Below are 22439 nucleotides of genomic sequence, written 5' to 3' on the forward strand. Positions count from 1 at the left end.
CAGCCATAATCTCCAATGTGACTGCGCTATAGAATCTACATTAGAGCCGTGCACATACCAGGGGGACATAGCCCTAGCCTCCGAATAGCCTATATAGATGATGTCCCGCGGTGAACGCTATGCTACGTCATGGAATACTGGACGGCATAAATCTGGGGTCGATCTCGTGCAGAGAGGACCTGGATCAGGCCTGTTGCTCAGCAGTCTAGGTATATATTAGTAACTGAGTCAGAAACCCTGGCGAACTGAAAGCCTAAGATGCACATCTATATGTTAATAACTTCCCCTTCTCTCAGTCTCAGTTGATATGGAAGTACGGGGGTTCGTGACGGTACTCGACTTTCAACAAAGTGTTATGAATATTGACAACCGACCCAGGACCTCAAGTCGGACATTAAAGCGATCGCCCTATTAGGCCATTGGCAAAGGCTACCAAAGCCACATGATCAGAGTAGTATTACTGCACTATACATTTCGATGTGAGACTAAGTAGTTCTAAATCGTATCACATTGACTCAATAGCCCGGCTAGTAATTTCATTGGCCCTTCTTCTTGTATTTTTCCTTGGATCCATCCAGTTCTTCTTTTTGCTCACCATTCATGGCTCCATTCACCTTTTTCGCCTCCTTTTCAGCCTTAACAGCATTGGTTTCCTGTTCCCTCTTCAGCTCATTTTCTTCTTGCTGTTGTCGATTCTGAATCTTGTTCTCGATCAAGTCGTGGAAGGCAGTGATGGCGCGGATCAAACTGCTCAGGTAGATGGCCATTAATTGATCGTTGGTCTTTATACTCATGGCACGTGCCAGTTCGCTGTTCTCCGACTGCTGCTCCGACCCACTGAGGCGTGGTGTCGCTGGTGGGGTCGATAAGTTGGGAAGGAGGTTGAAGACATCCTGAAGATTGCCCAGTATGGCATGATTGACGGGAAGCTCATGATCGAGGACTTTCTGGAGATACTGCCCAATGTCCCGCAGGCGTAGATGAAGGCCCTGCAAGGACTGCAGCTGCGACGTTATGCGAGTGGAGAGGGTACCGACAGCGACGTCCCTAATGTCTCGGAGAAGGTGTTCAACGCCGATCTCCTCCGCTTCTTCTGCTTCGATTATGGATGGGGTGTGGACGAAGGTCTTGGATGTGGTGGTACCGTCCTGAAAATAGAAAGCCGTCCTGGTAAGCAGATGACACACAAGCAAAAGAGAAAAAGTGCATGTTCTTGTTTTTGTGCAAAGCTACTCACATCTTTGATCTCGTCCACGGCAAAGTAGGCATCTGTCGGCACGCCGACCTCCTTTGGTTGGACATCGACAATCACCAATAGTGGATTGGGAGTGTATCGTTTGAATAGCTCGTTAATTTCTAGGTCAGAAGCCCGTAGTTTCGGGCCTGAATGATACCATCCAATGAGCTTTTCACGAGCGTTAATCTTCTTGAACATGTCTCTCATCGATTCGACAAAATTATGATCTAAGAACCACACTGACGGATCCTTTTCATCCTCCTCAAAGGGAACTGAGAGTAAAAGCGTTAGCAGGAGTGGTATAATGCAGGAACCGGGATAGTAACTAAGAATCAACAGCGCGACGTACCCGCAAAGCTGTTTGATACCCGAACAGTTTGACCCGAGTTCTCTCCTAGCAATACTCCCACCACACGCTTGCGAGTTCCCTTGGCCGAGCGACCATAATGATCTGCAACTGAGAGGAGCACTAACGGGGCAACAGTGACGGTCCGCGTGACGAGGGAAAGGGTATCCGCCGTGGTGGCAGGCATGGCGGAAACAGAAGACACGGGAGCTAGCTATTAAGTGGATGTGAGATGAGGTAAAAGTCGGATGTATACGTGATAGAGGTGAAAAGGAAAGAAGCCTCGGAAAGCGATATCCTGAGAGGTAGGAAGGAATGGTGATGATTAGAGGAAGGTAGATGATGACGGAGGTGAAGCTGAGTGAGCTCCGGGCCCTGCTTGAGCCACAGCAATGAGGCTGATGAACCATCTTTGTAGCCACACATTTCGCCTTGTTGCCTAAGGCTTCCTACGAACACGTGTCTTCACAATACCTGCGATGGATCGCAATTGAATAATTGCAATTTGAGCACGGACTTAGGTGAGATATACTTAGGTGAGATATAAATCATTAGATATTAATCCTAAGCTTTCCGACGCAGTTTATCTCACCGATTCCCTGGGAATGAAATAGTTCCGGTCAAGCACCGCGAGTACGGCACTTGCAGGCGGATCGTTAAACCTCGGAGAAGCGGCTGCGATACTCCGCTCCGGTTGACCTCTTTTCAACCCCAGCATACAGTCTCCGACCTTTCCATTTACCCGTCATTGCCCCCAACCCATCTTTAATCCCTGTACTATTTCCCACACCGACTTCGACTTAGGCCTCCCGGAGAGCACTTCTACTATAGTATCCCTCTCACTCTCCGCTTCAGTCTATCCCAATGGCTCCTATCACGGAAGAGGCCGTTTCCGGTCTTAAGGATATCATCAGCAAGCTCGAGGCTCGGGTTGAGGAATTGGAGAGCCGTCTCAGCGATGGGTCTAAACCCAAGTCCGTTGCAGAACAGATGCGCATGGTTCTGATGGGACCTCCCGGTGCAGGTATGAACCTATATATATTTCAGATTTCTTGTTTAAAGCCTTCGGAATTCTGACCAGCTCTTGAACTAGGCAAGGGTACCCAGGCACCTGCACTCAAGGACAAGTATTGTGTGTGTCACCTGGTAAGTAGCCGACTCCTAGATTAATGCTGGTATCTATCGAAAGGTTCTGTGACTTATGTTCACTGAGTAGGCTACCGGAGATATGTTGCGGTCTCAGGTAGCCAAGAAGACTGAACTGGGCAAAGAGGCCAAGAAGATCATGGATCAGGGTGGCCTGGTCAGTGATGAGATCATGGTCAACATGATCAAAAGCGAGCTGGACAACAACACTGAGTGCAAGAACGGGTTCGTATATGAGAGAAAAGAAGAAAAAGCGGTTCTTGAACTTTTCTATCTACGGATACTGACTGCTTGTCTGCCCAGTTTCATTTTGGATGGCTTCCCTCGTACCGTTGCTCAGGCTGAGCGCTTGGATGACATGCTTGCTGCCCGTAAGCAGAAGCTCCAGCATGCCGTCGAGCTGCAGATCGATGATGCCTTGCTGGTAGCAAGAATCACTGGACGCCTAGTTCACCCGGCTTCTGGACGCTCCTACCATAAGGTGTTCAATCCTCCTAAAGAGGAGATGAAGGATGATATTACCGGCGAGCCTCTTATTCAGCGATCCGATGACAATGCTGAGACCCTTAAGAAGCGCCTTGGAACATACCATGCTCAAACCGCCCCTGTCGTGGATTATTATAAGAAGACTGGTATCTGGCGGGGGATTGATGCTAGTCAGGAACCGGGTCAAGTGTGGAAGAGCCTTCTCGGCGTTTTCCGGCAGAACTAAAAATAATGATTCTTTTTTCTTTTGCCGAGGGGTCCTTGTGATCTCTACGTCTCTGCCGGAGAAATCAACAAAATGTGATATGGTATAAATTTTACAATGGATGGTCTGCCACCTTGGTCTTCTGCGGAGGTTCCTTTGCGATACAGGGACTTTGTATCCTTCAGGGATCTGTACCTGGGTGGCTTTCGGCGGGGGTTTGATTTGATGTATAGTAGCTAATCTCGGAACCTAAAATATAAGTTGCTTTAGACGGTCCTCTTTATTTTTCTTTCACCCCCAAACAATACGTTTAATATGTATAGTCGTTGGGAAGGATATATACACGTTTTTGAACCAGGTATGCTTGTTCTCTCCACACGATACAGACCGTCTCTTACAACGGTGTCGGGTAAACTGTGGATTCAATGTTTTCAGGATAAACTAATCCACCCTGACGCCTGACCTCATCCATGACCTCCATAATAATGATGCTCTCCTCCCACGGCATGCTATCACTTTCAAGCTTACCATCCCGCAAGCACCGTGCGACCTCGTCCGCCTCCCAGTACATGCCCTTTCCTTCACCAGGGAATGAACATTCCACCTCTTTGACTTCCCCCTCCCCCTTCGGAACAACCCGGTACCGCTCCGGCCGGAACGCAGGGCCGTATATCTGGATCTCACCTTTGGTGCCCTGAATGCGGACCGAGGGCTGGACGGGTTTGTCGTCAGCATTGGTCGACACTCGGAGATGTGTCATAGCCACTGCCTGCGATTCACCTAGGGGAGGAAGGTTGGACGGAGTACTGGTGGGGAAGGTAAGGAGAATGGATGTTGCTTCATCAACACCAGTATGGTGGTAAAGAGACATATGCGATGAGATCCGTGAGGGTGCCTTGCGCGACTCGCGGGGAAGAGTGTGATACAGAGCCTGGAAGACCCAGGTCAAGGAGTAAATACCCACTGCAAGCTGGTGTCAGTTTGGCGACGCCTCCCAATGTGCGCAAAAAGGACAATGACATTGAATTCAGGTAAATACGGTGTAAATATATGCATATGATTAAAACGGTGAAACTTACAATCAAGCAACGCTCCGCCAGCCAGGTCCTTATTAACCATCCGATGCTCGGTACCCCATCTTTCCTCCACGTCATCTCCAAAGCTATTATCGGCCAGCACACGCAGAACCTCACCAAGAGTACCATCCTGAATTAAGCCACGTATCTGTACGCTAAGTGGGAAGTACCGAGTCCAGACGGCTTCCATTAAAAAGAGATTCTTCGTTTTCGCCATTTCACAGAGAATCTTTGCCTGGGCCGCATTGACAGTGAAAGCTTTTTCACATAAAACATGCTTCCCCGCTTCAAAAGCAAGCATAACGTTTTGAAAGTGGTGCGAGTGAGGCGTTGCAACGTATACGACGTCTACATTGGGATCGGCCACAAGGTCCCCATAGGACTCGTAGGCAGCGCAGGGAGCAGGAATGCCGGTGTCCGAGATAAAATCCTCTGCACGGGACTTTGAGGAAGATGATGCAACTGCAACAACTGTGTGGGAGACATCAGATGCACCTCGGACATTAGGATCTCTCAAGAGGTCTCTTACGAAAACTGTTTGTCACATATTCTTTTTAGTTGGGGTTTCCTTTATTGTAATTGGAGGCGGGAATAGAAGAGGCTGTCCAAGAACGCACCACTTGCAATCCAGCCGGTGGCTATAAAGGTTTTTAAAGAGTAGTGTTAGCTATCATCGATTGTTGCTGAGCCAAGGTTCCTCTTACCCATGATACCCCACCGAACGTTATGTGGAGCCATGTTGTGAGGCGATGTATGATGCTGGATGTATGGTATTGAGAAGTAGTCGATGAGGGGAATACTGAAAGGGTGTACAGGGAGAGTTTTCAGCAGTCGATCAGAACACTGGAGAAAAAGGGTGTAGTGGATTTATAATGGGACACAATGCAACTGTAGTACTGGGGAGGTTCAAGAGCGGAGTAAAGAAACGACTGGGGATCCACAATATTTCCAACGTCATTTGCCCGCAGCCCCTCGTGGAACCTACAAATACGTAGTACTACAGTATAGTACAATACAATACAATACATTGGTGGATGGGAAAGAAGAACATACTTCGACTCGAAGTGTCGGGTGAAATCTTGGCTACTATGTATATATACAAAACACCCCAATTGCTGGAGTACATCACACTGAAGATGGATTCCGAACGCCATAGGGACTCTGTCCTAATGCAAAAGAAAGGAAAGGAAAGGAAAGGGAGGGAAGATGGAGGGCTCATGGGCTCGAAGCACGCATTTCTGACCAGACCAAGCAAAAAATGCAATTTCTAGTTCTCTTCCACCAGATGATATTCTCACATTAGCTCCAACTTGACCCGGGCATTTTGGTTAGGGGAATCAGTTCCCTAGCGCACACTGTCAGTCACTGAATTCTTCAATTTTCATTTCACGTCCAGCAAAACCTACCTCAGCCTTGCGTTTGCCCAATACGGAGTCTGGAGTTCCAGTACGCCCTAAAGGAGTACCTCGGCGTGCTGGCGTGGAACCGTCTTTAGTCACCTCTGCATAACAACTCGCATGGTACACGCGATTCCCGACTTTGACGGCATCTTGCCATATCCAGTCTTGGACATCCTCAGACCATGTCGACTCGAATTTCTCCTGGCAAATAGGACAGGGCGTATTCCGTAGAGTGGCATCGTTCGGAGCACGTATCCATTGCTTCGGTGGCCCTTTCTTCGCAGAACCACCATCGCCTCCATTTGCAACTTCACCGGATGTTTCTGTGTCCAAAAGGCCTTCATCATCGCCCACCTCTCGGGATTTGATCCAATCCTACCTCGGGTCAGTCAAACAGCAACTCAAATCAGGTAGGTGCGAATAGAATGCTCACCCGTTCATCAACATACCAACTGCGGTTCTGGGCCCGCCTGGCTGCCTCTGCCATGCGTTGGTTAGTTCTGAAGTGCCAGTCTAGATGGCGTGCTTTCTTTTCCTTCCCATCCTCTGTTGCAGAAAAACGACGCCCACAAGTCCCACAACGATTGGGCTTCGACTCATAAAGAGTAGCTATGAAGGTATTGCGTGGTCTGTCACTTAAGTCAGTGGCGTCGGATGATAAAACATACGCATAACCTACATCTTGATAGACGCTGTGTTCATTTGAACATTAATTTGTATATTCGAATTATCGGTCACTTGAGGCGTCGGCACAGGAGGTGTAAATCGCACTTGACCAGGCACAATGAAAGGAAAGACAGAAGCGAGGTTTGAGGAAGGCGTAGCGGACGTTGTTGGGGGTGCCGACGCAGGGGGCAAAAGGCCGCGTGCTCTGAGCGCCGCAATCAGTGGGTTCTCCGGGTTTAAAGTACCAGTTGGCTGCGATATCCCACTGCTAGGCGCTTGTGGCAAGATACTCTGAGCCTGAGGCGGTGGTGTAGGCTGCTGGCGTGCAGCGGTAGTTTTGATAAGCTCAGCAAGTGTCCCGGGGTTCAGAAGCTGCTGAAGAGGCTGAGAAATGGCTTGCACGGGAGGCATTGCCATCGATGGTGTCGACACCGCTGGAATAGCAGGGGGAAGAGTCGAAGGAACTGAATTTGGGGGTTTTGGGGAAAGTGCAGAAACCTGATCGCGCACAAGCTTCAATTGCTCCTGAGTAAGTTCCTGGCGTTGCAAGATACCCTGGAGGTCCAGAAGAGCCTTTAGCCGTTGCTGTACGGAAGGGTCGAGGGGGTTATTCGCAAAATCGCTTCGAGCAGTTGCGATTAAAGCCTCTATATCCCGATTCAAAGCTGAGAGGTTCACATCCTGCTGTTGCTGTTGCTGAAGTTGAGGCGTTGGAGTTGATCGCGGGTCTGCCTGTTGAATATGTTAGATACATAAATGTAATAAGAACATGGTAAAAATCAAACGTATGACAGCTTACCGATGGAAACCCATGACCGGGCCCATTCCTGTGATATAGCATAGGTGGCGTTGAATTTGTGGATGGAGGATAACGAGTAGAACTCTGAGCTGTTGCGCTGCTACTCCCCCAACCTGGGGGTGTCCCAACCCGCCCACGAGTAAGAACTTCCTGTTGGCTCCTCGCCTGTTGCTGCTGCAGGGCGGCTGTCCTCGCTTTGATGAGTGCACTTTCGATGCCGCGAGTAACTTCCGGAGGAAAGACTGGCCTCGTGTCTAGAGAACCAGGGACCGGCTCCTTCCATGTTTTGAGCATCTCGTCCAACTTTCTGCGAGTTGGCGAGTCGACCAAGGTATAGGCATTCATGAATGTCTGGTACATATTGCGCCCCAGAAAAAGCGTGTAGGGTGTCCCTACATTCTTGACAATTGAATCGACTACATACAAGGCGGGCAACTTCTGGGCCGGAGGCGTCTACAGAACAAAGATTAGAAGTTCATTCAGGAAGACTACTGCCGGCAATGCACCTTGCAAAATACGACACCAACAAGCGTATGATCTGGGAAAGAGTATAGCACCTACTGTTCGAATGTGATTCTCCAATACTCGGGAGATGGCCATGGCATGCTCGGTGTTCTCCTTGGCTATGACCGTTAAATTGCTGATCTGGAACCTGTCGTTCGTTGTTAGATCTTCCAATGAGTTCTTGTAATCCTCAGCGACTTCGTCGGAGGCCAGTCCTGACGACATATTGGCAAATACACAGGTGGATGCTGATCACGAAGGGGAGTATAAGGGATGAAATGAGGGTGTGGGTGAAGAACTGTATAATTCACGAGTGCCGACTGGTAACACTCAATGCTATTATATTCTTCTTCTTCTTCTTCTTCTTCTTTTTTGTTCTTCGGTTGCTTTCTTCTTTCTTTCCTTTTCTTTATTCCTCTTTCCCCGTTCGTGTGGTTTGCACAGCCGATCAATTCCTCTCTCTCTCCCTGTTTTTTCTGTTCTTCTGTTCTTCTTCTGTTTTTCTTCCTTTTTTCTTTCTCCCCTTTAATGTCTTTTCTCTGCTTTTTCTTCGGATTTATCGTATATAGGTTTCTTATTCTCCCCTCCTTTGATTTCCGAGAATAACAGTCTCCTGAAAGAGCAAGAGATGGAAAGAGATGCCGAAACTTGTAGAATGCTTGCTAGCTATCTTCGTCAGGTTTGAGACAACAACACGAGGATGCAAGACCTCCGCCCAAAATCAGAATAAGAAAAGAACCCTCGAAAACCGCCCGAATCCCTGTCAAGTCTACCTCATATGACCCCGCGCCGATTGACCCTTCAACTAAGTAACGACTAGTAATATGACCCAGATCGGTATGGAGAAGCTGCGCAGGGTTATCTGGATTACCAGAGAAAGATCTAGGGCAATGTCGCAGCTCAGGAAGACTGCCGCTCAACAAAAGCAGCCGCGGATGAAATTGAGAAGCTCAAGGGGTGAGGGAATCTTAGAAGATGCCCACTAAGTATGTAAGGAAAAGTCGAAATCCAGGTGGAGAGGGAGGACAAAGTTGAAATCGAACGAGACAGAGGAACAAGGGTAAGAATTGTGGATTGGAACGGTTATCAGACGTCAATGAAGATTATTTCGAGGAAAGGGAAAGCGCTAGTTAATTTGGGTTATAGTTCGGCGGTTAACAAATGTGACTGGTGGCTGAGTCAGCTGCCACTTAATGACGCAGTTGCTGATTCAGGGGTCGTATTGCAACAGGATGGTTCATCAGTTAGGTAGGAACCAAGTACTAGCACTGGTATCAGACAACCCTGTTCTACTCAGTTTCTTCCTTAAGCTTCCCTATCTATATTTACCATTGTACTTCAGGATATCCATTCTATTTACAGAGAGTGCCATATGAAAATGAAGTCGCTCCCCGCCCTGCTTCTCGGATGCCTGACTCTGTCTTTGGCCAATCCGATTGTGGTCACTTATCCTAAAGACACCCCTCCATCTGTCCTAGAGGATGCAATGAAGTCCGTCATCAGTGCTGTATGTTGTAGACCGTTACGGATTCTGTACTGACTTGGCATACTGATCCTTTTCATTCCTAGGGTGGACATATCACTCATAAGTTCGGTAAGTACCCATGAATCCCTCCCGATGAAAGACTGATTATATGTGCATCAAGGACTAATACGCATCCTCCTGCCTAGAGATAATCAAGTATTTCTTCCCTTTCCCTTATCGTTCACGCTCAGCAGCAACTTCTAACAGCCTCTTAGCGGCTTCTCTGCAGACGCTCCCGAATCGGCGGTTCAGAAAATCTCAGTCCAATCTGCGAAGTACAACCCGACAATTGAGAAGGACCTCACAGTGTCTATCCAGTAGTGATCAGAACCATGGTGTTCGAAGAAGCTTTCCTTGCGCATCCCAGCGGCCGTCCTGGTCTAGGGACTGTTCGTTCCGTTAGATCACGAGAGCCAACATGAGCAGGGCTAACGAATTATGATTGTTTATGAACCCATGGGAATTGTTGCGTTGGTATTTTAAATGCAGTAGTCCTAGTAGCACTTTCAAAATTGTTATTGTTGTGCGTGTAATGGATGGTATTCGTGCGAGTCGTCGATATTTATCCTGCTATTCCTTGACACATCTGTTAGAAGAGAGAAAACCAACCGGGCGCAACCGTATGCGCTTCTTTTAATCATTGCCAGTGGTAAACTGTAGCGCGCGAAAAACACTACAGAAAGAGAGAAAAGAAGAAGGGAAAATCGACAGGGGCTACTATTTAAGTTCCAAGCCCCTCCGCGGCTTAGAACTACTTAAATCATACTAAATAATCTATTTATGCGCGTAGCGTGGATCCCACTTAGGATCCCGCGAAATTGCGAAAGAACACCTTCAGAGTCTTTGCCGATAACTCGTCAACCGATCTGCCCCTCTTTGCTTCAGAAGAATGCGATTTTACGTGCCGTCTCATCGTCCATCGCCCTGATATCTTGTTGTCTGACCCCTGAAGCATTCCCCGACCCAACTGCCTTTTAGGCCAACATGGCTTCTGAACACACTATCACACAGGCCCTGTTGGAATGGATCAATAGTTTCGCCCTTGGCAAAACAATCCGAACAACCGATGAATTGACAGATGGGACCATACTTTGGGAAGTCTTACAAGATATCGACCCCCAATATTTCCTCGATGAGCTACCACAGCGCAATCCGTCGGATCATTGGTTGTCCAAACTACAGAACTTGAAACACATTCTCAAAACGCTGGTCAACTATATCCGCCAACAGCCCGACGGGATTCCTTCTGGATTGGATCCGGCGCCAAATTTGGAAGTGGTCGCTGAAAAGAGTTCGATCAAGGAAACAAACAAACTCCTCAAGCTCATTTTGATCGCCGCCATCCGTTCGCCGAACGCGCCGTCCTACGTGGAAACTCTCCAAACATTGAGCACTCCGACCCAGGAATCCCTGAAAGATATTTTCGAAGAAGCCGAAAATGGCCAACACGAGCCTCTTGACCCCGTGGACGAGATCAAGGAGGACTTGTCCAAACGGGAACATCCTGTTGATCTAGAGCTGCAATTCGAGGAACGAGTAGGGAAAGTGCTTGCTGAGAATGACCGTTTGACGCATGAGAAGAAGGAGCTCGAGAAGGCATTGGAGGACCTACATAACCGTCTGGCACGCCTTCAAGAGAATAACGATACTCTCCAGAGCCGCCTCGCGACCACGGAGGATCGACTAGGAAATCTGAAGTCCGGCAAAGGCGACCTTGGTTTCAATACAAAAGCTTTAGAGTCTAAATCGCGCCAGCAGGAAGACATCATCGCATCCCAGGAGGCTCGGCTCGCGGCGGCCCAGGATGAAGTTGACAGCCTGCGAATGACAGTAGAGTCCTTGCGCGTGAAGAACGAACGGTTCCAGAGGTTGCAGGATGACTATGATGAGTTGAAAACAGAAAGAGACCAACTCGCTAGGAAGGCCAATGCAGCGGAGAAATATCGGTCAAAGCTACAAGCCAGTCAGGATTTTGAAAAGGAGAATCAGACGCTCAAGAATCAGATTAAAGACCTCCAACAGCAACTGAAAGAGTCAGATTCGCAGCAAAGATGGACATCGGAACGCGATGTTGAACTTGAAGAATATAGACGAGTCTTGCCACGAATCGAGCAGGAATGCAGTGAAATGCAGAGTTTGAAGAAGCAACTTGAATTCAATAACCACGCCCTGACAGAGCGACTTAGCAGTGCCGAGGAACAGCGTGAGAGAGATGATGCACTAATTAGTGAGTTACGGGAACGGATCCGAGAACTTGAAGGCTCCCCTGGGAGCCCAGCTCTTACGCCAGGCAGCGAAATGCCAAAGCTGCAGGGCACGCTACAAAAGGACTTTGAAGACATTGGCGTTAAGGAATCACAATTGTTAGTGCTCCCTGTCTTACCCTCCAAGTATGGGCTGACTCCGCGCTACAGGAAAACCGAAAATGATGAGCTCAAGAAAGAGGTCGAATTCTTGAAGGGAACCTCGGCAATTGTAATTTATACCCCAGAACTAGTATACAGGGGCAAAATTGGCTGACACTATGTTACAGGTTAATGCTCAGCATGAAGAGTTTTCCGATACCTTCAGTGAAACGCTGCAGAATGCGCGAGAAAATTCTACTCAGGGGTATTTCAGTCGCAATTCTCCTAACTACTACCGCTAACGGGACTTTCAGTGACGAATTTTGGAAGCTGTATGATCAGTATGTTTCTGTACTCAAGAAACTTGCGGAGTCACAAGACTCTTTCGACAAGTCTAGTAGAGCGCTTGCCGATGCTCAAGCAGCCGGTCAGGATATACCTCAACTCGGAGAAAAATTGATCGCATGTTTACTTACCATTTGACAGCCTTACTTGCGAGCAAGGAGAAGCTAGCCATGATTGATGAGATCAGAGAGATTGACTTATTGGAATCAACCAAATTACGCGACGAATCGGGTGAAATCAAACACAAAGTACATACGCTCCAAGCTGAACTTGAGGCTAGTTTGGCCCTGGCCAGGGAAGCATGTGCTGAACGGGATGAGCTTCGGACAATGCTTGACAACAGACAGGCTGAGATTGCTGAAAGTCGAGTGGAAGACCAAGAAACAATGGAGGAAATGAAAAAGCTACTAGCAGATATCGCGGCACAAGACAGTGGTGGTGCCCCGGAAGCTACCCAGAAGTCTGGTGTGGAGCTCACGAAACAAGTCGTTGAGCTTATTGAGCGGAACCTAGAGAGACTGGCACAACGCGCTGAGGTCAGTGGAATCGAACCATGAAACTCTATTATCACACGCCAAAAGTTGGTGCTGAAACAAAATTGCAGTATATCCACAACCAAAACGAACACATCAAGTTCCTCCAGCAGCGACTAAAACATTTCGAAGACGATGCGGATGAAACCATACCGAAAGATCGCGAGGTAGGTAGACATGCCAGTATCTGTTTAATTTGCTCATATGCTACGTTGTTTCATGGATTGATAATTATGGACCCCTTACCCCGTCTTCTTTACATTTGCTAAATCATCACGATGTACACAGATCGAACTTCAGAAGTTAATCGACGCTCAGACGAGAGAGCTTGCTCTTATGAGCTCCGCCTGGTATGAGATGCAAAGTCGACTACAGAACAATAATGTTCCCGTCTCGAGGTATCGTCACGGGTCGAGTCTGGCCGATGCTCAGAAAGGCTGGTTGGCAAGGCAAAGGAGCTTAGTAGCTGGTCGTTAGGATGACTGGTACGTCCTAATTCGAAGACTAGCCCTTAGCAATATATATATGTTCCTGCAATCATGTCTTGTTTTATGGCTTGCACTTTTTCAATTTCGTTTGTCTACATTTACTTCTCTCTTAGATTGCATTACCCTTGTTTATCACTTTAACCTGTTACTAGTGTTAAGACAGAATAAGCCATATATAACGATAAAGCATGCATGCCCTTTATATTTCGAAAATGATATGTTTATATGCCACTGGCCAGTCGTCTAGTTTTCAGATTCTGTGCAGATAGGCCAACAGGAATATAAATTAAAGAAACGACACAATCTCCAGTTGACTTCTTAGAATCACACTTGATATTATATTGTACAGATGAAGGGAAGACTTTACCTGAATTTTGGTCATGTGCCTTCATAATAATAATAACATTAACAATAATAGGGAGGCTTACACCCATTGCCTGGGGTGTCTGAGAACATCCATTAATTCCTTTTCACGCTCCTTGTCCTCGCCTAGGTTCTCTTCCTCCGCAGAAGCCTCGGTGCGGGTTCCTGACACCGGGTCCATATAGGCCCAGCTTGCGGTGCGAGGGAGACTCATCAATATACTTTCGATACGAGCGTTGGGGGTGCGCAGGCCAAAGCTGGTACCACGGTCATAAACCAGGTTGAATTCCACATAGCGCCCACGTCGAAGCTGCTGCCATTCTTTCTGAGCAGGTGTGAATGGCATATCCTTTCGGCGTTCAATGATAGGAACATAGGACGGGAGGAAGGAAGCAAGACTATCGGAGACGAACGAGAACAGAGTTTCCTGAGAATTCTGTGATGACGTGGCAGACGACTCTAGGAAACTGGCGTCCAGATCATCAAAAAAGATACCACCAACACCACGAGACTCTCGGCGATGTGGAAGGTAGAAATATTTATCGCACCAGGCCTTGAATCGAGGGTAATATGTTGCGTCATGCCTATCGCAGGCGTCTTTGATGGTCTGGTGAAAATGCTTGACGTCCTCGGGGAACAGGTAGGAAGGGGTTAAGTCTGTGCCACCGCCAAACCACCAATTCTTATCTCCATTGATAGGATCCTTAGGGTCTGACGTCTCGAAGTAGCGGTAGTTCAGATGGACAGTTGGTGCCATGGGATTATGGGGGTGCAGAACCAGCGATAGGCCAGCAGCGAAAAATTCCAAAGATTCCACGTCTGCGCCGACAAATGATTTGTGATCTGCCCTCATTTTCTCAATAGCAGCCCGGGGCAATTCACCATAGACAACCGATACGTTGACACCTGCTTTCTCGAAAACATTGCCATCTTGGAGGACACAGGATATGCCGCCACCTCCATTGGGACGTGCCCAGGTATCCGTTTTGAACTGAGTACCATCAATCCGGCTTAACTCATCTACTATTTTTTTTTGATGCTCTTTGATCAGTTTCTCCATTCGCAAACGCATCGGAGAGTTTTCGCTAATCGTTGCTTGTTTCTTCAACGCTTCGTCGAGCTCCACAATCGAGGGAGAGTCGAGTTCGGTTACTTCACCTGTCATCTACATCCTTTGTTAGACCAAAACCATAACAAAAGGTGCCTTTTGGCCTCGAAACATATATTTACCATGGAATATATCAGAGCTCCGATGAATGGGACGCCAATGGCGAGTCGTAGGTATGGCCTCCACACGGTAAATGGTTTCGGTTCACGGGATCGCTGCTCCGCTGAATACCTGCGAAATATATTCTTGAAGTTACAAGGTGCGCGTCTGCTCTGCGATGAGAAGTGGCAGAGTGACCTCCTAAGAGGCATATATGGCCGGGACAAGGACATGATTTTATAAAATGGAATTGAGAATTGGCTGATTTATGGAAGGATCAGGTGGTACCGGAACGATATGAGTGGGTGCACACTCTCTCAAATGGCTCCACCTATCATAAGGAATATAGGTAGCTCAATTCTGAAGTTACCTTCTCTGGATCAAACCTGTATGGGACCACCCGTAGTCAGGATATCTCGGATATAATGTCGTTTGCACTGTTTGCACATACAGTTATACATCTCTGCTTAGTCATGGTATTCCAAGACAAATAGTTTGCTTTGTTTGCATCATTTGGAGGGTTGTCTATTTTTATAGATATAGTCGTGACTCACATGGCAGCTTGCAAATAGTACCAGATAGAGTGAGAGTTCTCATAGAATAGAGGCTATCGATACTTGGAGCTTGGACATGATTGAAATATGGACTATAAATTCCACGAGCAGAGCCTATCAAGAGCCCTTTATGGAGATAGCACGCACCAGTACACTAGCCGCTGATCAGGTGGAGGCTGACACCTGCCCACAACTACAAGATATCTTTGTACAGCACTCCAGGCCCAGTATCACCGGAACATCACTCAGGCACTCCACATGAAGATATGACGTATATTTATGAACTCCCTGACTTGGTTCAATGAAGATGACAAAAACCAAACAAACCAGGTCGAGTGAATGGATGACTTGGGGCATCTGACTCCCCGTGTGGGGCTGTTCACCGCCTCCACCCCGTGATCCGCTCTCCTGGCGACCTTATCAGCCGTGGAACTACCCATGACGCGGGGCTTTGCTCTCTCCCTTTTGTCATCATCCACCTTCTCCCTACTGCTCACCTTTGCACCAAACATCTCATTTGCATCGCTCTGTACCTCACACCATCTACATATTATCTCGTTGACGTACCTAGTACTCATAGTAAACCGACCTAGTTGTTTCCATTAACTGATTCGATCCATCAATATGCGCTCCAAGTTCAAGGACGAGCACCCCTTTGAGAAGCGCAAGGCAGAAGCCGAGCGTATCCGACAGAAATACGCTGATCGCATTCCAGTACGCATAACCCTATCTGAATTTGTACTTCTGTGTGATGGTTCTTTGCCCTTAAGCTACTCTTCCTCAGAGAGGCAAAATGTCTACTCACCGCTTGTTTGAAGTGCTAACTTGAGTTTCACCCGTAGGTAATCTGTGAGAAGGTCGAGAAGTCGGACATCGCCACTATTGATAAGAAGAAGTATCTTGTTCCTGCAGACCTTACTGTCGGGCAGTTCGTCTATGTTATCCGCAAGCGCATCAAGCTGTCTCCAGAGAAGGCTATCTTCATCTTCGTCGACGAGGTGTTACCGCCAACAGCTGCACTTATGAGCAGTATTTATGAAGAACACAAGGATGAAGATGGCTTTCTGTACATCACGTACGCTTTATTCTTCAAAGACGGGTTTTGGCACATATTGACATACTCTCTAGATATTCCGGGGAAAACACATTCGGCGACCTTTAAGCTCTAGCCAGCCGTTCTCTCAAGCTATGTAACTGTTCCACCGTTGGTATGTGCTTTGTTTTGGGGCCGGGTGTGTGACCAGCCACTCCGGAATGAGGCGAATGAGCTGGTTAGACCTTGCGGTGATTCTTCATGTGTGCAGGCGTTATATCAGGTGTTCCGTATTCCCGTTATGACCTTTATTGGCAAAGACCTTTTTAAAGTTTAAATGCAAATTACTTTTGATGTGATTATCTGGCGATACGTGCTAACAGGCAGTGATGCTTTCATCCTTATGTCGGGCTACATTACGTAGCACGCTTTTTTTTTTTTTGTATGCTGATGTGGTTAGTCAATTGATGGCAAGTAGCAAGAAATTCCTGGCAACATGTTCACATGTTCACAAATACTATGAATATTCTACTGGGTATGATCGAGACAGTCCTTTACTTAGTAGAGCATAGCTACATGGGACGTATCCGTTACATAACATGGCTTAGACATGAGATTACTAACCCGTCTCTCCGATATCAATGCCGATGGCCCAGTCCTGTTTGGGACTAGTGTTTGGTTCAACGTCGGGGAGGCCTCGAGGAAAGTCCGACTCGGCGCAAAACAGGCGATGACTGACCGGGTCTTTGCATCTTCTCTTCACGTCCCTGGTGTTCTTTTCCTTTTGCACCTTTTAACTTCTTCTCTCCTTTTTGTTCGCTTGTACTGCTTTTGTTCTGCTATTTCAAGTACGTGCTTTGTTGCTTGTCTTTGATCTGATCGCTTTGGCACGGGCTTTTCACAAATAATCTATTGAAGAAAAATTTAACCATCGACGACTTTGGTCCCCAGATCGAACAACTTCTCAACAAGCAAAGCAAAAAAAAGAAAAAATGTCTCCTGCCATTGCTCCGGCTGGTGCTGCCTCCAAGGATGTTAAGAAGGAGTCCGCGACTGCTCGACTTCTGGGTTCAGGTAAGTTTGTCCTTGCGTTCGTGAAATTTTTGGCTGCTAAGATAACGCACTAGGAACCGCTGGAATTGCGGAGCTCCTAGTTTTCCATCCGGTACGATTAAACTTTTGGATGATTTTTTGTTTTCGCCTTTCTAAAAGGTCTCGTAGTTCAGATGACACTAATGCTATCCAAAGGTTGATACAACTGCAAAGCGATTGATGAGCAATCAGACCCGGGTATGCACCACCGTCTTACATACTGTTTATCACATGTTTACTGACTGTATTCGGAGTTAGATTACGTCAATTGAAGGTATGAAACAGGTCGTTTTCAAAGAGTATGCCAACGCTTCCCTGGGGCGCAAGTTTACTTCGATGTTCCCTGGTCTTGGTTACGCTGCTGGCTACAAGGTATGTAGAACAGATGATACAGGCACGTGTCGCAATCGGCTGATAGGTCTCGACAGGTTCTGCAACGAATCTACAAATACGGTGGTCAGCCATTCGCAAGGGATTACCTGGCAAAACATCATGGTGCCGACTTCGATAATGCTTTTGGAAAAGGAACAGGCAAGGCTATCATGCATGCTACCGCCGGAAGGTTTGTTGTTCCCTCACCAGGAGAAATTTAGCATATAGACCGTTGCTGAGATTTGAATAAGTTTAATCGGTATCGGTGAAATTGTCCTTCTTCCTTTGGATGTCCTGAAGATTAAACGTCAGACGAATCCCGAGGCCTTCCGTGGTCGCGGCCTTTTCAAGATCATCTCCGATGAAGGCATGGGACTCTACCGCGGTGCCGGCTGGACTGCTGCTCGCAATGCACCTGGATCTTTCGCGGTATGCTTCTGATCATTGACGACCCGGTCGATTATGCTTAGGATGCTAATCTGTAATAAAGCTGTTTGGTGGTTCCGCCTTCGCCAAGGAATACATCTATAACTTGCAGGACTATAATTCGGCTTCCTGGGCGCAGAACTTTGTGGCATCCGTCTGTGGTGCCAGTGCCTCTCTAATTGTGTCGGCTCCCCTGGATGTGATCAAGACTCGTATCCAGAACCGCAATTTCGAGAACCCTGAGTCTGGCTTCCGCATTGTGTCGAACATGGCGAAAAACGAGGGCCTCACCAGTTTCTTCAAGGGTCTCACACCTAAGCTGCTCATGACCGGGCCCAAGCTTGTTTTCAGCTTCTGGCTGGCTCAGACGTTGATTCCCGCGTTTGGCCAGGTCTTATAAACGAGAGGAGCACGGAATGATATTAATAGCAGGCTTTAGACTTTTGGCTTTTTCTTTTTTCCTTTTTTCTTCTTTTTCTTACCTTCGTGCGGCTGTCGGTAGTAACATGATAGAACATACTGTCAGGCCCTTTGTATTTTGATAGATACTTTTATTTGGTATGATCGAATCATGGGTAAGACCTTGATCAAAAGAGTGAACTTCTCTTAATTTTACATAGCCATATCTGATAGCTAAAGAATATATATATAAGCGCTATTCGGTGAGTCTGAGCCACAGGTATCGCCAGGGTCACGTAAAGCCTTTCTTCTGATTTGTTTACATGGAGAACGGCCGCGCCCTTCAGGGCAGTCCATCAGAGTAACATCACGTGATTTATAGCACAACCTGACTTCATGATACCTATCACGACTGAGAAATCTCACTCTTATCTCAACAAACTGAACATACCTTGCTTCGCGGGAGGCAATAGCAGTTATGCAAATCTACCTAATTTCCAAGTACGTCGCAGATCCATCGTCTTTAACCAAACAATGTTCATAATATGTATGAACCGACGTAGCTTGTTTCGAATTTCTGCAAAAACTAATACTATGGACTTGCGGATACATAGAGTTGGGGACCCCTTTTTCGCCTTCACAATAGGAGTCTCTGCTGCCTTCCTCCGGATCTGTCGGGACCAGCGCGAGAAATTCCCTGAAAGGGCCCAGGAAATCGGATACGGCGAGGTTTTGCAGATGGGAGGAAGAAGGTTACGCAGATGGTGGGAGGGGGATTTTGAGGGTCTATGAACGATGAATAGACGGCGGTATTTCCAGGGTCTAGTCGAATGAGGTATAAAACTCAATGTCAGTATAGACAACTGAAAATAATCGATCATATCTATTCTCGACTATTTGCGTCTCAAGGTATCGTTAAAGGATGAACATGTGCAAATTAGCCTCAGTTACTGTATTCTACGATACATGGACCAAATTTTTTTAATGAAGAATGGAACGTTCGTAAGGAACTTTTTTCCCTCCCAGGTACTGCAAATCATCATGCGTCAAGATGAAACTCGGATCTATGCAGCCATGCACAAAAAGAAAATCCCATAAATTCGTTAAAAAGAAACAAGCAGAGAGTATTAAGGAAAAAAAAAAAAAAAAACCATTAAAAGCCGATCGCCCATCCGCAAACAGCAAGGTGAAAAGAAAAGAAAAACATTGTCATTCAAGACACTTAGTCAAGCTCTTCGGGCTTCTCCTCGACCTCGTCAGCGGTACGAGTGGAGCCACCGGGGGCAGCGCCAGGAGCACCGCCAGGAGCACCGCCAGCAGCACCGCCATAAGCAGCGGAGATGATGGGGTTTGCAACACTAGAGCACAGTTAGCATCATATCAGTCATGTAGAAAAATCAAGGAGTTTCATATCACATACCCTTCAAGCTCCTTCTGCTGGGATTCGTACTCCTCCTTCGTGGCGGTCTGGTTGTTGTCGAGCCAGCCGATGATCTCATCAACCTTGGCGGTAACCGTCTCCTTATCGGAGTCGGAGATGGTGAGCTTGCCTTCATTGATGGTGTTCTTGAGGGAATAGGCGTAAGACTCAAGGCCATTCTTAGCCTGGATACGGGAAGCCTCAGCCTCATCCTCAGCCTTGAACTTCTCGGCATCGGCAAGCATGCGCTCGATCTCCTCCTTGGAGAGACGACCCTTATCGTTGGTGATGGTGATCTTGTTAGTCTTTCCAGTGCCCTTCTCAACGGCAGAAACGTTCATGATACCGTTGGCATCAACGTCGAAGGTTACCTCGATCTGAGGAACACCGCGGGGAGCGGGGGGGATGCCAGTGAGCTCGAACTTTCCGAGCAGGTTGTTGTCCTTGGTGCGAGCACGTTCACCCTCGTAGACCTGAATCAACACACCAGGCTGGTTATCGGAGTAGGTAGAGAAAGTCTCGGACTTCTTGGTGGGGATTGTGGTGTTGCGCTTGATGAGGGCGGTCATAACACCACCAGCGGTCTCGATACCGAGGGACAGAGGGGCGACGTCGAGCAGCAAGATCTCGTTGGTGGACTTGGAGGAGCTATCGCCAGACAGAATGGCAGCCTGGACGGCAGCACCGTAGGCAACGGCCTCATCGGGGTTGATGGACTTGTTGGGCTCCTTGTTGAAGAAATCGGAGACAAGGCGCTGGATCTTGGGGATACGAGTGGAACCACCGACCAAGACAATCTCGTGGACAGAGGACTTGTCGATCTTGGCATCACGAAGGACACGCTCAACGGGCTCCATAGTACCGCGGAAGAGGTCCTGGCAAAGTTCCTCAAAACGGGCACGGGTGATCGAGGTGTAGAAGTCAATGCCCTCAAAGAGAGAATCGATTTCAATAGAGGTCTGGGCAGCGGAAGAGAGTGTACGCTTAGCACGCTCACAGGCAGTGCGGAGACGACGGAGGGCACGGGCGTTGGTAGTAAGATCTGTCAGATACAAGTTAGCATTGGATTTTCCTGATGCTACAAAATGGGGGTGAAAGCGATTGTGGGGGACCAAAAAGACACTAACCTTTCTTATTCTTGCGCTTGAAGTCGTTAACGAAATGGTTGACGAGACGGTTGTCGAAGTCCTCACCACCGAGGTGAGTATCACCAGCGGTGGCCTTGACCTCGAAGATGCCTTCTTCAATGGTCAGGAGGGAAACATCGAAGGTACCACCACCCAAATCGAAGATCAAGACGTTGCGCTCGCCCTCGGCCTTCTTGTCTAGACCATAGGCGATGGCGGCGGCAGTAGGCTCGTTGATGATACGGAGGACGTTCAGACCGGCGATGAGACCAGCATCCTTGGTAGCCTGACGCTGAGAGTCGTTGAAGTAGGCGGGGACAGTGATAACGGCGTTGTTAACAGTACCACCAAGGTAGGCCTCAGCGGTCTCGCGCATCTTGGTCAGGACCATGGAGGAGACTTCCTCGGGAGTGAATTGCTTCTCCTCACCCTTGAACTCAACCTGGATGATGGGCTTGCCACCCTTATCGACGATCTTGAAGGGCCAGTGCTTCATATCAGACTGGACCTCAGCATCGGCATAACGACGACCGATCAAACGCTTGGCATCGAAGACAGTGTTGTGAGGGTTCATTGCGACCTGGTTCTTGGCGGCATCACCGATGAGACGCTCGGTGTCGGTGAAAGCCACGAAGGAGGGGGTGGTACGGTTACCCTGGTCGTTGGCAATGATTTCAATGCGGTCATCACGGAACACACCCACACAGGAGTAGGTGGTACCCAAATCAATACCGACAGCGGGGGCCATTGTGAAAAGATTTGGAGGGGTAATTCGTTAAAAAGGAGATAAGAGGAAAGGAATTCGTAACAGAGGGGGAATCAAACTGTTAAAGTAATGTACAGAGTAGTAGTCTCCTGTCTATAGAGGATGAGACCAGATAGGTTAAGGAGAAAAAAAATTTAATGTGTGAGAGAGAGATGGCAGAGATTGTGCGAGCACTACAGTTGATATAGTGGTGGGCGGTGAGTTTCTGCTCCAGCGAAACTTCTAGCAAGTCATAGCTTCCATGGGCATCCATGGGCTTCGATGGTCTTCGCCCACACGGGTCGGGCGAGGATTTTGATCGGATCTTCCCTTCCAGAATTCGCCAGTGGGGTTCTGGCCATTTCCATTGCCTTGGAGGGGATGCTACTTTTATTTTCAAGATTATTCTAGTTACCTCTAGTAGTTGTAGTCTTAGGGGAAATAGAATAGTGAATTGAGTATTATTTTTCTTGATTAGAAGGGACTAATCGAACAATATGATTTCACTACTAGGTTTTTTTTTTTTTTTTTTTTTTTTTTTTTTTTTTTTTTTTTTTTTTTTTTTTTTTTTTTTTTTTTTTTTTTTTTTTTTTTTTTTTT

At 47.6% G+C, this 22439-nt stretch overlaps 10 protein-coding genes across 10 annotated transcripts; 5 read left to right on the forward strand and 5 right to left on the reverse strand.

Moving 5' to 3' along the window:
* Positions 1-340: 340 nt before the first annotated feature.
* Positions 341-2024, reverse strand: rpn8 (proteasome regulatory particle lid subunit RPN8). Its single transcript, XM_032081637.1, has 3 exons — positions 1587-2024; positions 1238-1509; positions 341-1148 (listed from the first exon to the last, which is right to left on the reverse strand). The coding sequence occupies exons 1-3, from the start codon at positions 1768-1770 to the stop codon at positions 537-539; spliced, it is 1068 nt and encodes a 355-aa protein (XP_031942560.1). The 5' UTR covers positions 1771-2024; the 3' UTR covers positions 341-536.
* On the forward strand, positions 2009-3696 carry adk1 (adenylate kinase ADK1). The gene is made up of 4 exons (XM_032081638.1): positions 2009-2607; positions 2677-2729; positions 2800-2954; positions 3033-3696. The coding sequence occupies exons 1-4, from the start codon at positions 2448-2450 to the stop codon at positions 3439-3441; spliced, it is 777 nt and encodes a 258-aa protein (XP_031942561.1). The 5' UTR covers positions 2009-2447; the 3' UTR covers positions 3442-3696.
* Positions 3676-5393, reverse strand: BDV37DRAFT_245257 (Gfo/Idh/MocA family protein). Its single transcript, XM_032081639.1, has 4 exons — positions 5201-5393; positions 5114-5134; positions 4500-5030; positions 3676-4383 (listed from the first exon to the last, which is right to left on the reverse strand). The coding sequence occupies exons 1-4, from the start codon at positions 5232-5234 to the stop codon at positions 3815-3817; spliced, it is 1155 nt and encodes a 384-aa protein (XP_031942562.1). The 5' UTR covers positions 5235-5393; the 3' UTR covers positions 3676-3814.
* A 181-nt stretch (positions 5394-5574) lies between these two features.
* Positions 5575-8525, reverse strand: BDV37DRAFT_94280 (putative mRNA cleavage factor complex component Pcf11). The gene is made up of 6 exons (XM_032091470.1): positions 7923-8525; positions 7362-7814; positions 6576-7294; positions 6330-6525; positions 5903-6271; positions 5575-5841 (listed from the first exon to the last, which is right to left on the reverse strand). The coding sequence occupies exons 1-6, from the start codon at positions 8088-8090 to the stop codon at positions 5791-5793; spliced, it is 1956 nt and encodes a 651-aa protein (XP_031942563.1). The 5' UTR covers positions 8091-8525; the 3' UTR covers positions 5575-5790.
* A 718-nt stretch (positions 8526-9243) lies between these two features.
* Positions 9244-9711, forward strand: BDV37DRAFT_281916 (uncharacterized protein; the record flags this gene model as incomplete). The annotated part of the gene is made up of 4 exons (XM_032086916.1): positions 9244-9372; positions 9435-9459; positions 9537-9546; positions 9606-9711. The coding sequence occupies 4 exons, from the start codon at positions 9244-9246 to the stop codon at positions 9709-9711; spliced, it is 270 nt and encodes an 89-aa protein (XP_031942564.1).
* Positions 9712-10043: 332 nt separating this feature from the next.
* BDV37DRAFT_93477 (putative microtubule binding protein HOOK3) lies at positions 10044-13308 on the forward strand. The gene is made up of 5 exons (XM_032091466.1): positions 10044-11753; positions 12050-12162; positions 12222-12616; positions 12685-12780; positions 12902-13308. The coding sequence occupies exons 1-5, from the start codon at positions 10375-10377 to the stop codon at positions 13088-13090; spliced, it is 2172 nt and encodes a 723-aa protein (XP_031942565.1). The 5' UTR covers positions 10044-10374; the 3' UTR covers positions 13091-13308.
* Positions 13309-13436: 128 nt separating this feature from the next.
* Positions 13437-15187, reverse strand: hem13 (coproporphyrinogen oxidase). Its single transcript, XM_032091469.1, has 2 exons — positions 14695-15187; positions 13437-14629 (listed from the first exon to the last, which is right to left on the reverse strand). The coding sequence occupies exons 1-2, from the start codon at positions 14902-14904 to the stop codon at positions 13526-13528; spliced, it is 1314 nt and encodes a 437-aa protein (XP_031942566.1). The 5' UTR covers positions 14905-15187; the 3' UTR covers positions 13437-13525.
* A 662-nt stretch (positions 15188-15849) lies between these two features.
* BDV37DRAFT_281919 (autophagy-related protein 8) lies at positions 15850-16387 on the forward strand (the record flags this gene model as incomplete). Its single annotated transcript, XM_032086917.1, has 3 exons — positions 15850-15939; positions 16068-16300; positions 16354-16387. 3 exons carry the CDS (start codon positions 15850-15852, stop codon positions 16385-16387), a joined length of 357 nt encoding a protein of 118 aa, XP_031942567.1.
* A 653-nt stretch (positions 16388-17040) lies between these two features.
* BDV37DRAFT_93428 (putative mitochondrial GTP/GDP transporter Ggc1) lies at positions 17041-18786 on the forward strand. Its single transcript, XM_032091465.1, has 7 exons — positions 17041-17332; positions 17386-17423; positions 17507-17548; positions 17609-17722; positions 17779-17912; positions 17974-18151; positions 18213-18786. The coding sequence occupies exons 1-7, from the start codon at positions 17251-17253 to the stop codon at positions 18546-18548; spliced, it is 924 nt and encodes a 307-aa protein (XP_031942568.1). The 5' UTR covers positions 17041-17250; the 3' UTR covers positions 18549-18786.
* Positions 18787-19598: 812 nt separating this feature from the next.
* Positions 19599-21966, reverse strand: hsp70 (molecular chaperone Hsp70). Its single transcript, XM_032091467.1, has 3 exons — positions 21095-21966; positions 19968-21009; positions 19599-19905 (listed from the first exon to the last, which is right to left on the reverse strand). Exons 1-3 carry the CDS (start codon positions 21840-21842, stop codon positions 19770-19772), a joined length of 1926 nt encoding a protein of 641 aa, XP_031942569.1. The 5' UTR covers positions 21843-21966; the 3' UTR covers positions 19599-19769.
* Positions 21967-22439: the final 473 nt, after the last annotated feature.

This window comes from Aspergillus pseudonomiae, assembly GCF_009193645.1.
Source record: "Aspergillus pseudonomiae strain CBS 119388 unplaced genomic scaffold BDV37scaffold_24, whole genome shotgun sequence".
NCBI classification, from domain to species: domain Eukaryota; kingdom Fungi; phylum Ascomycota; class Eurotiomycetes; order Eurotiales; family Aspergillaceae; genus Aspergillus; species Aspergillus pseudonomiae.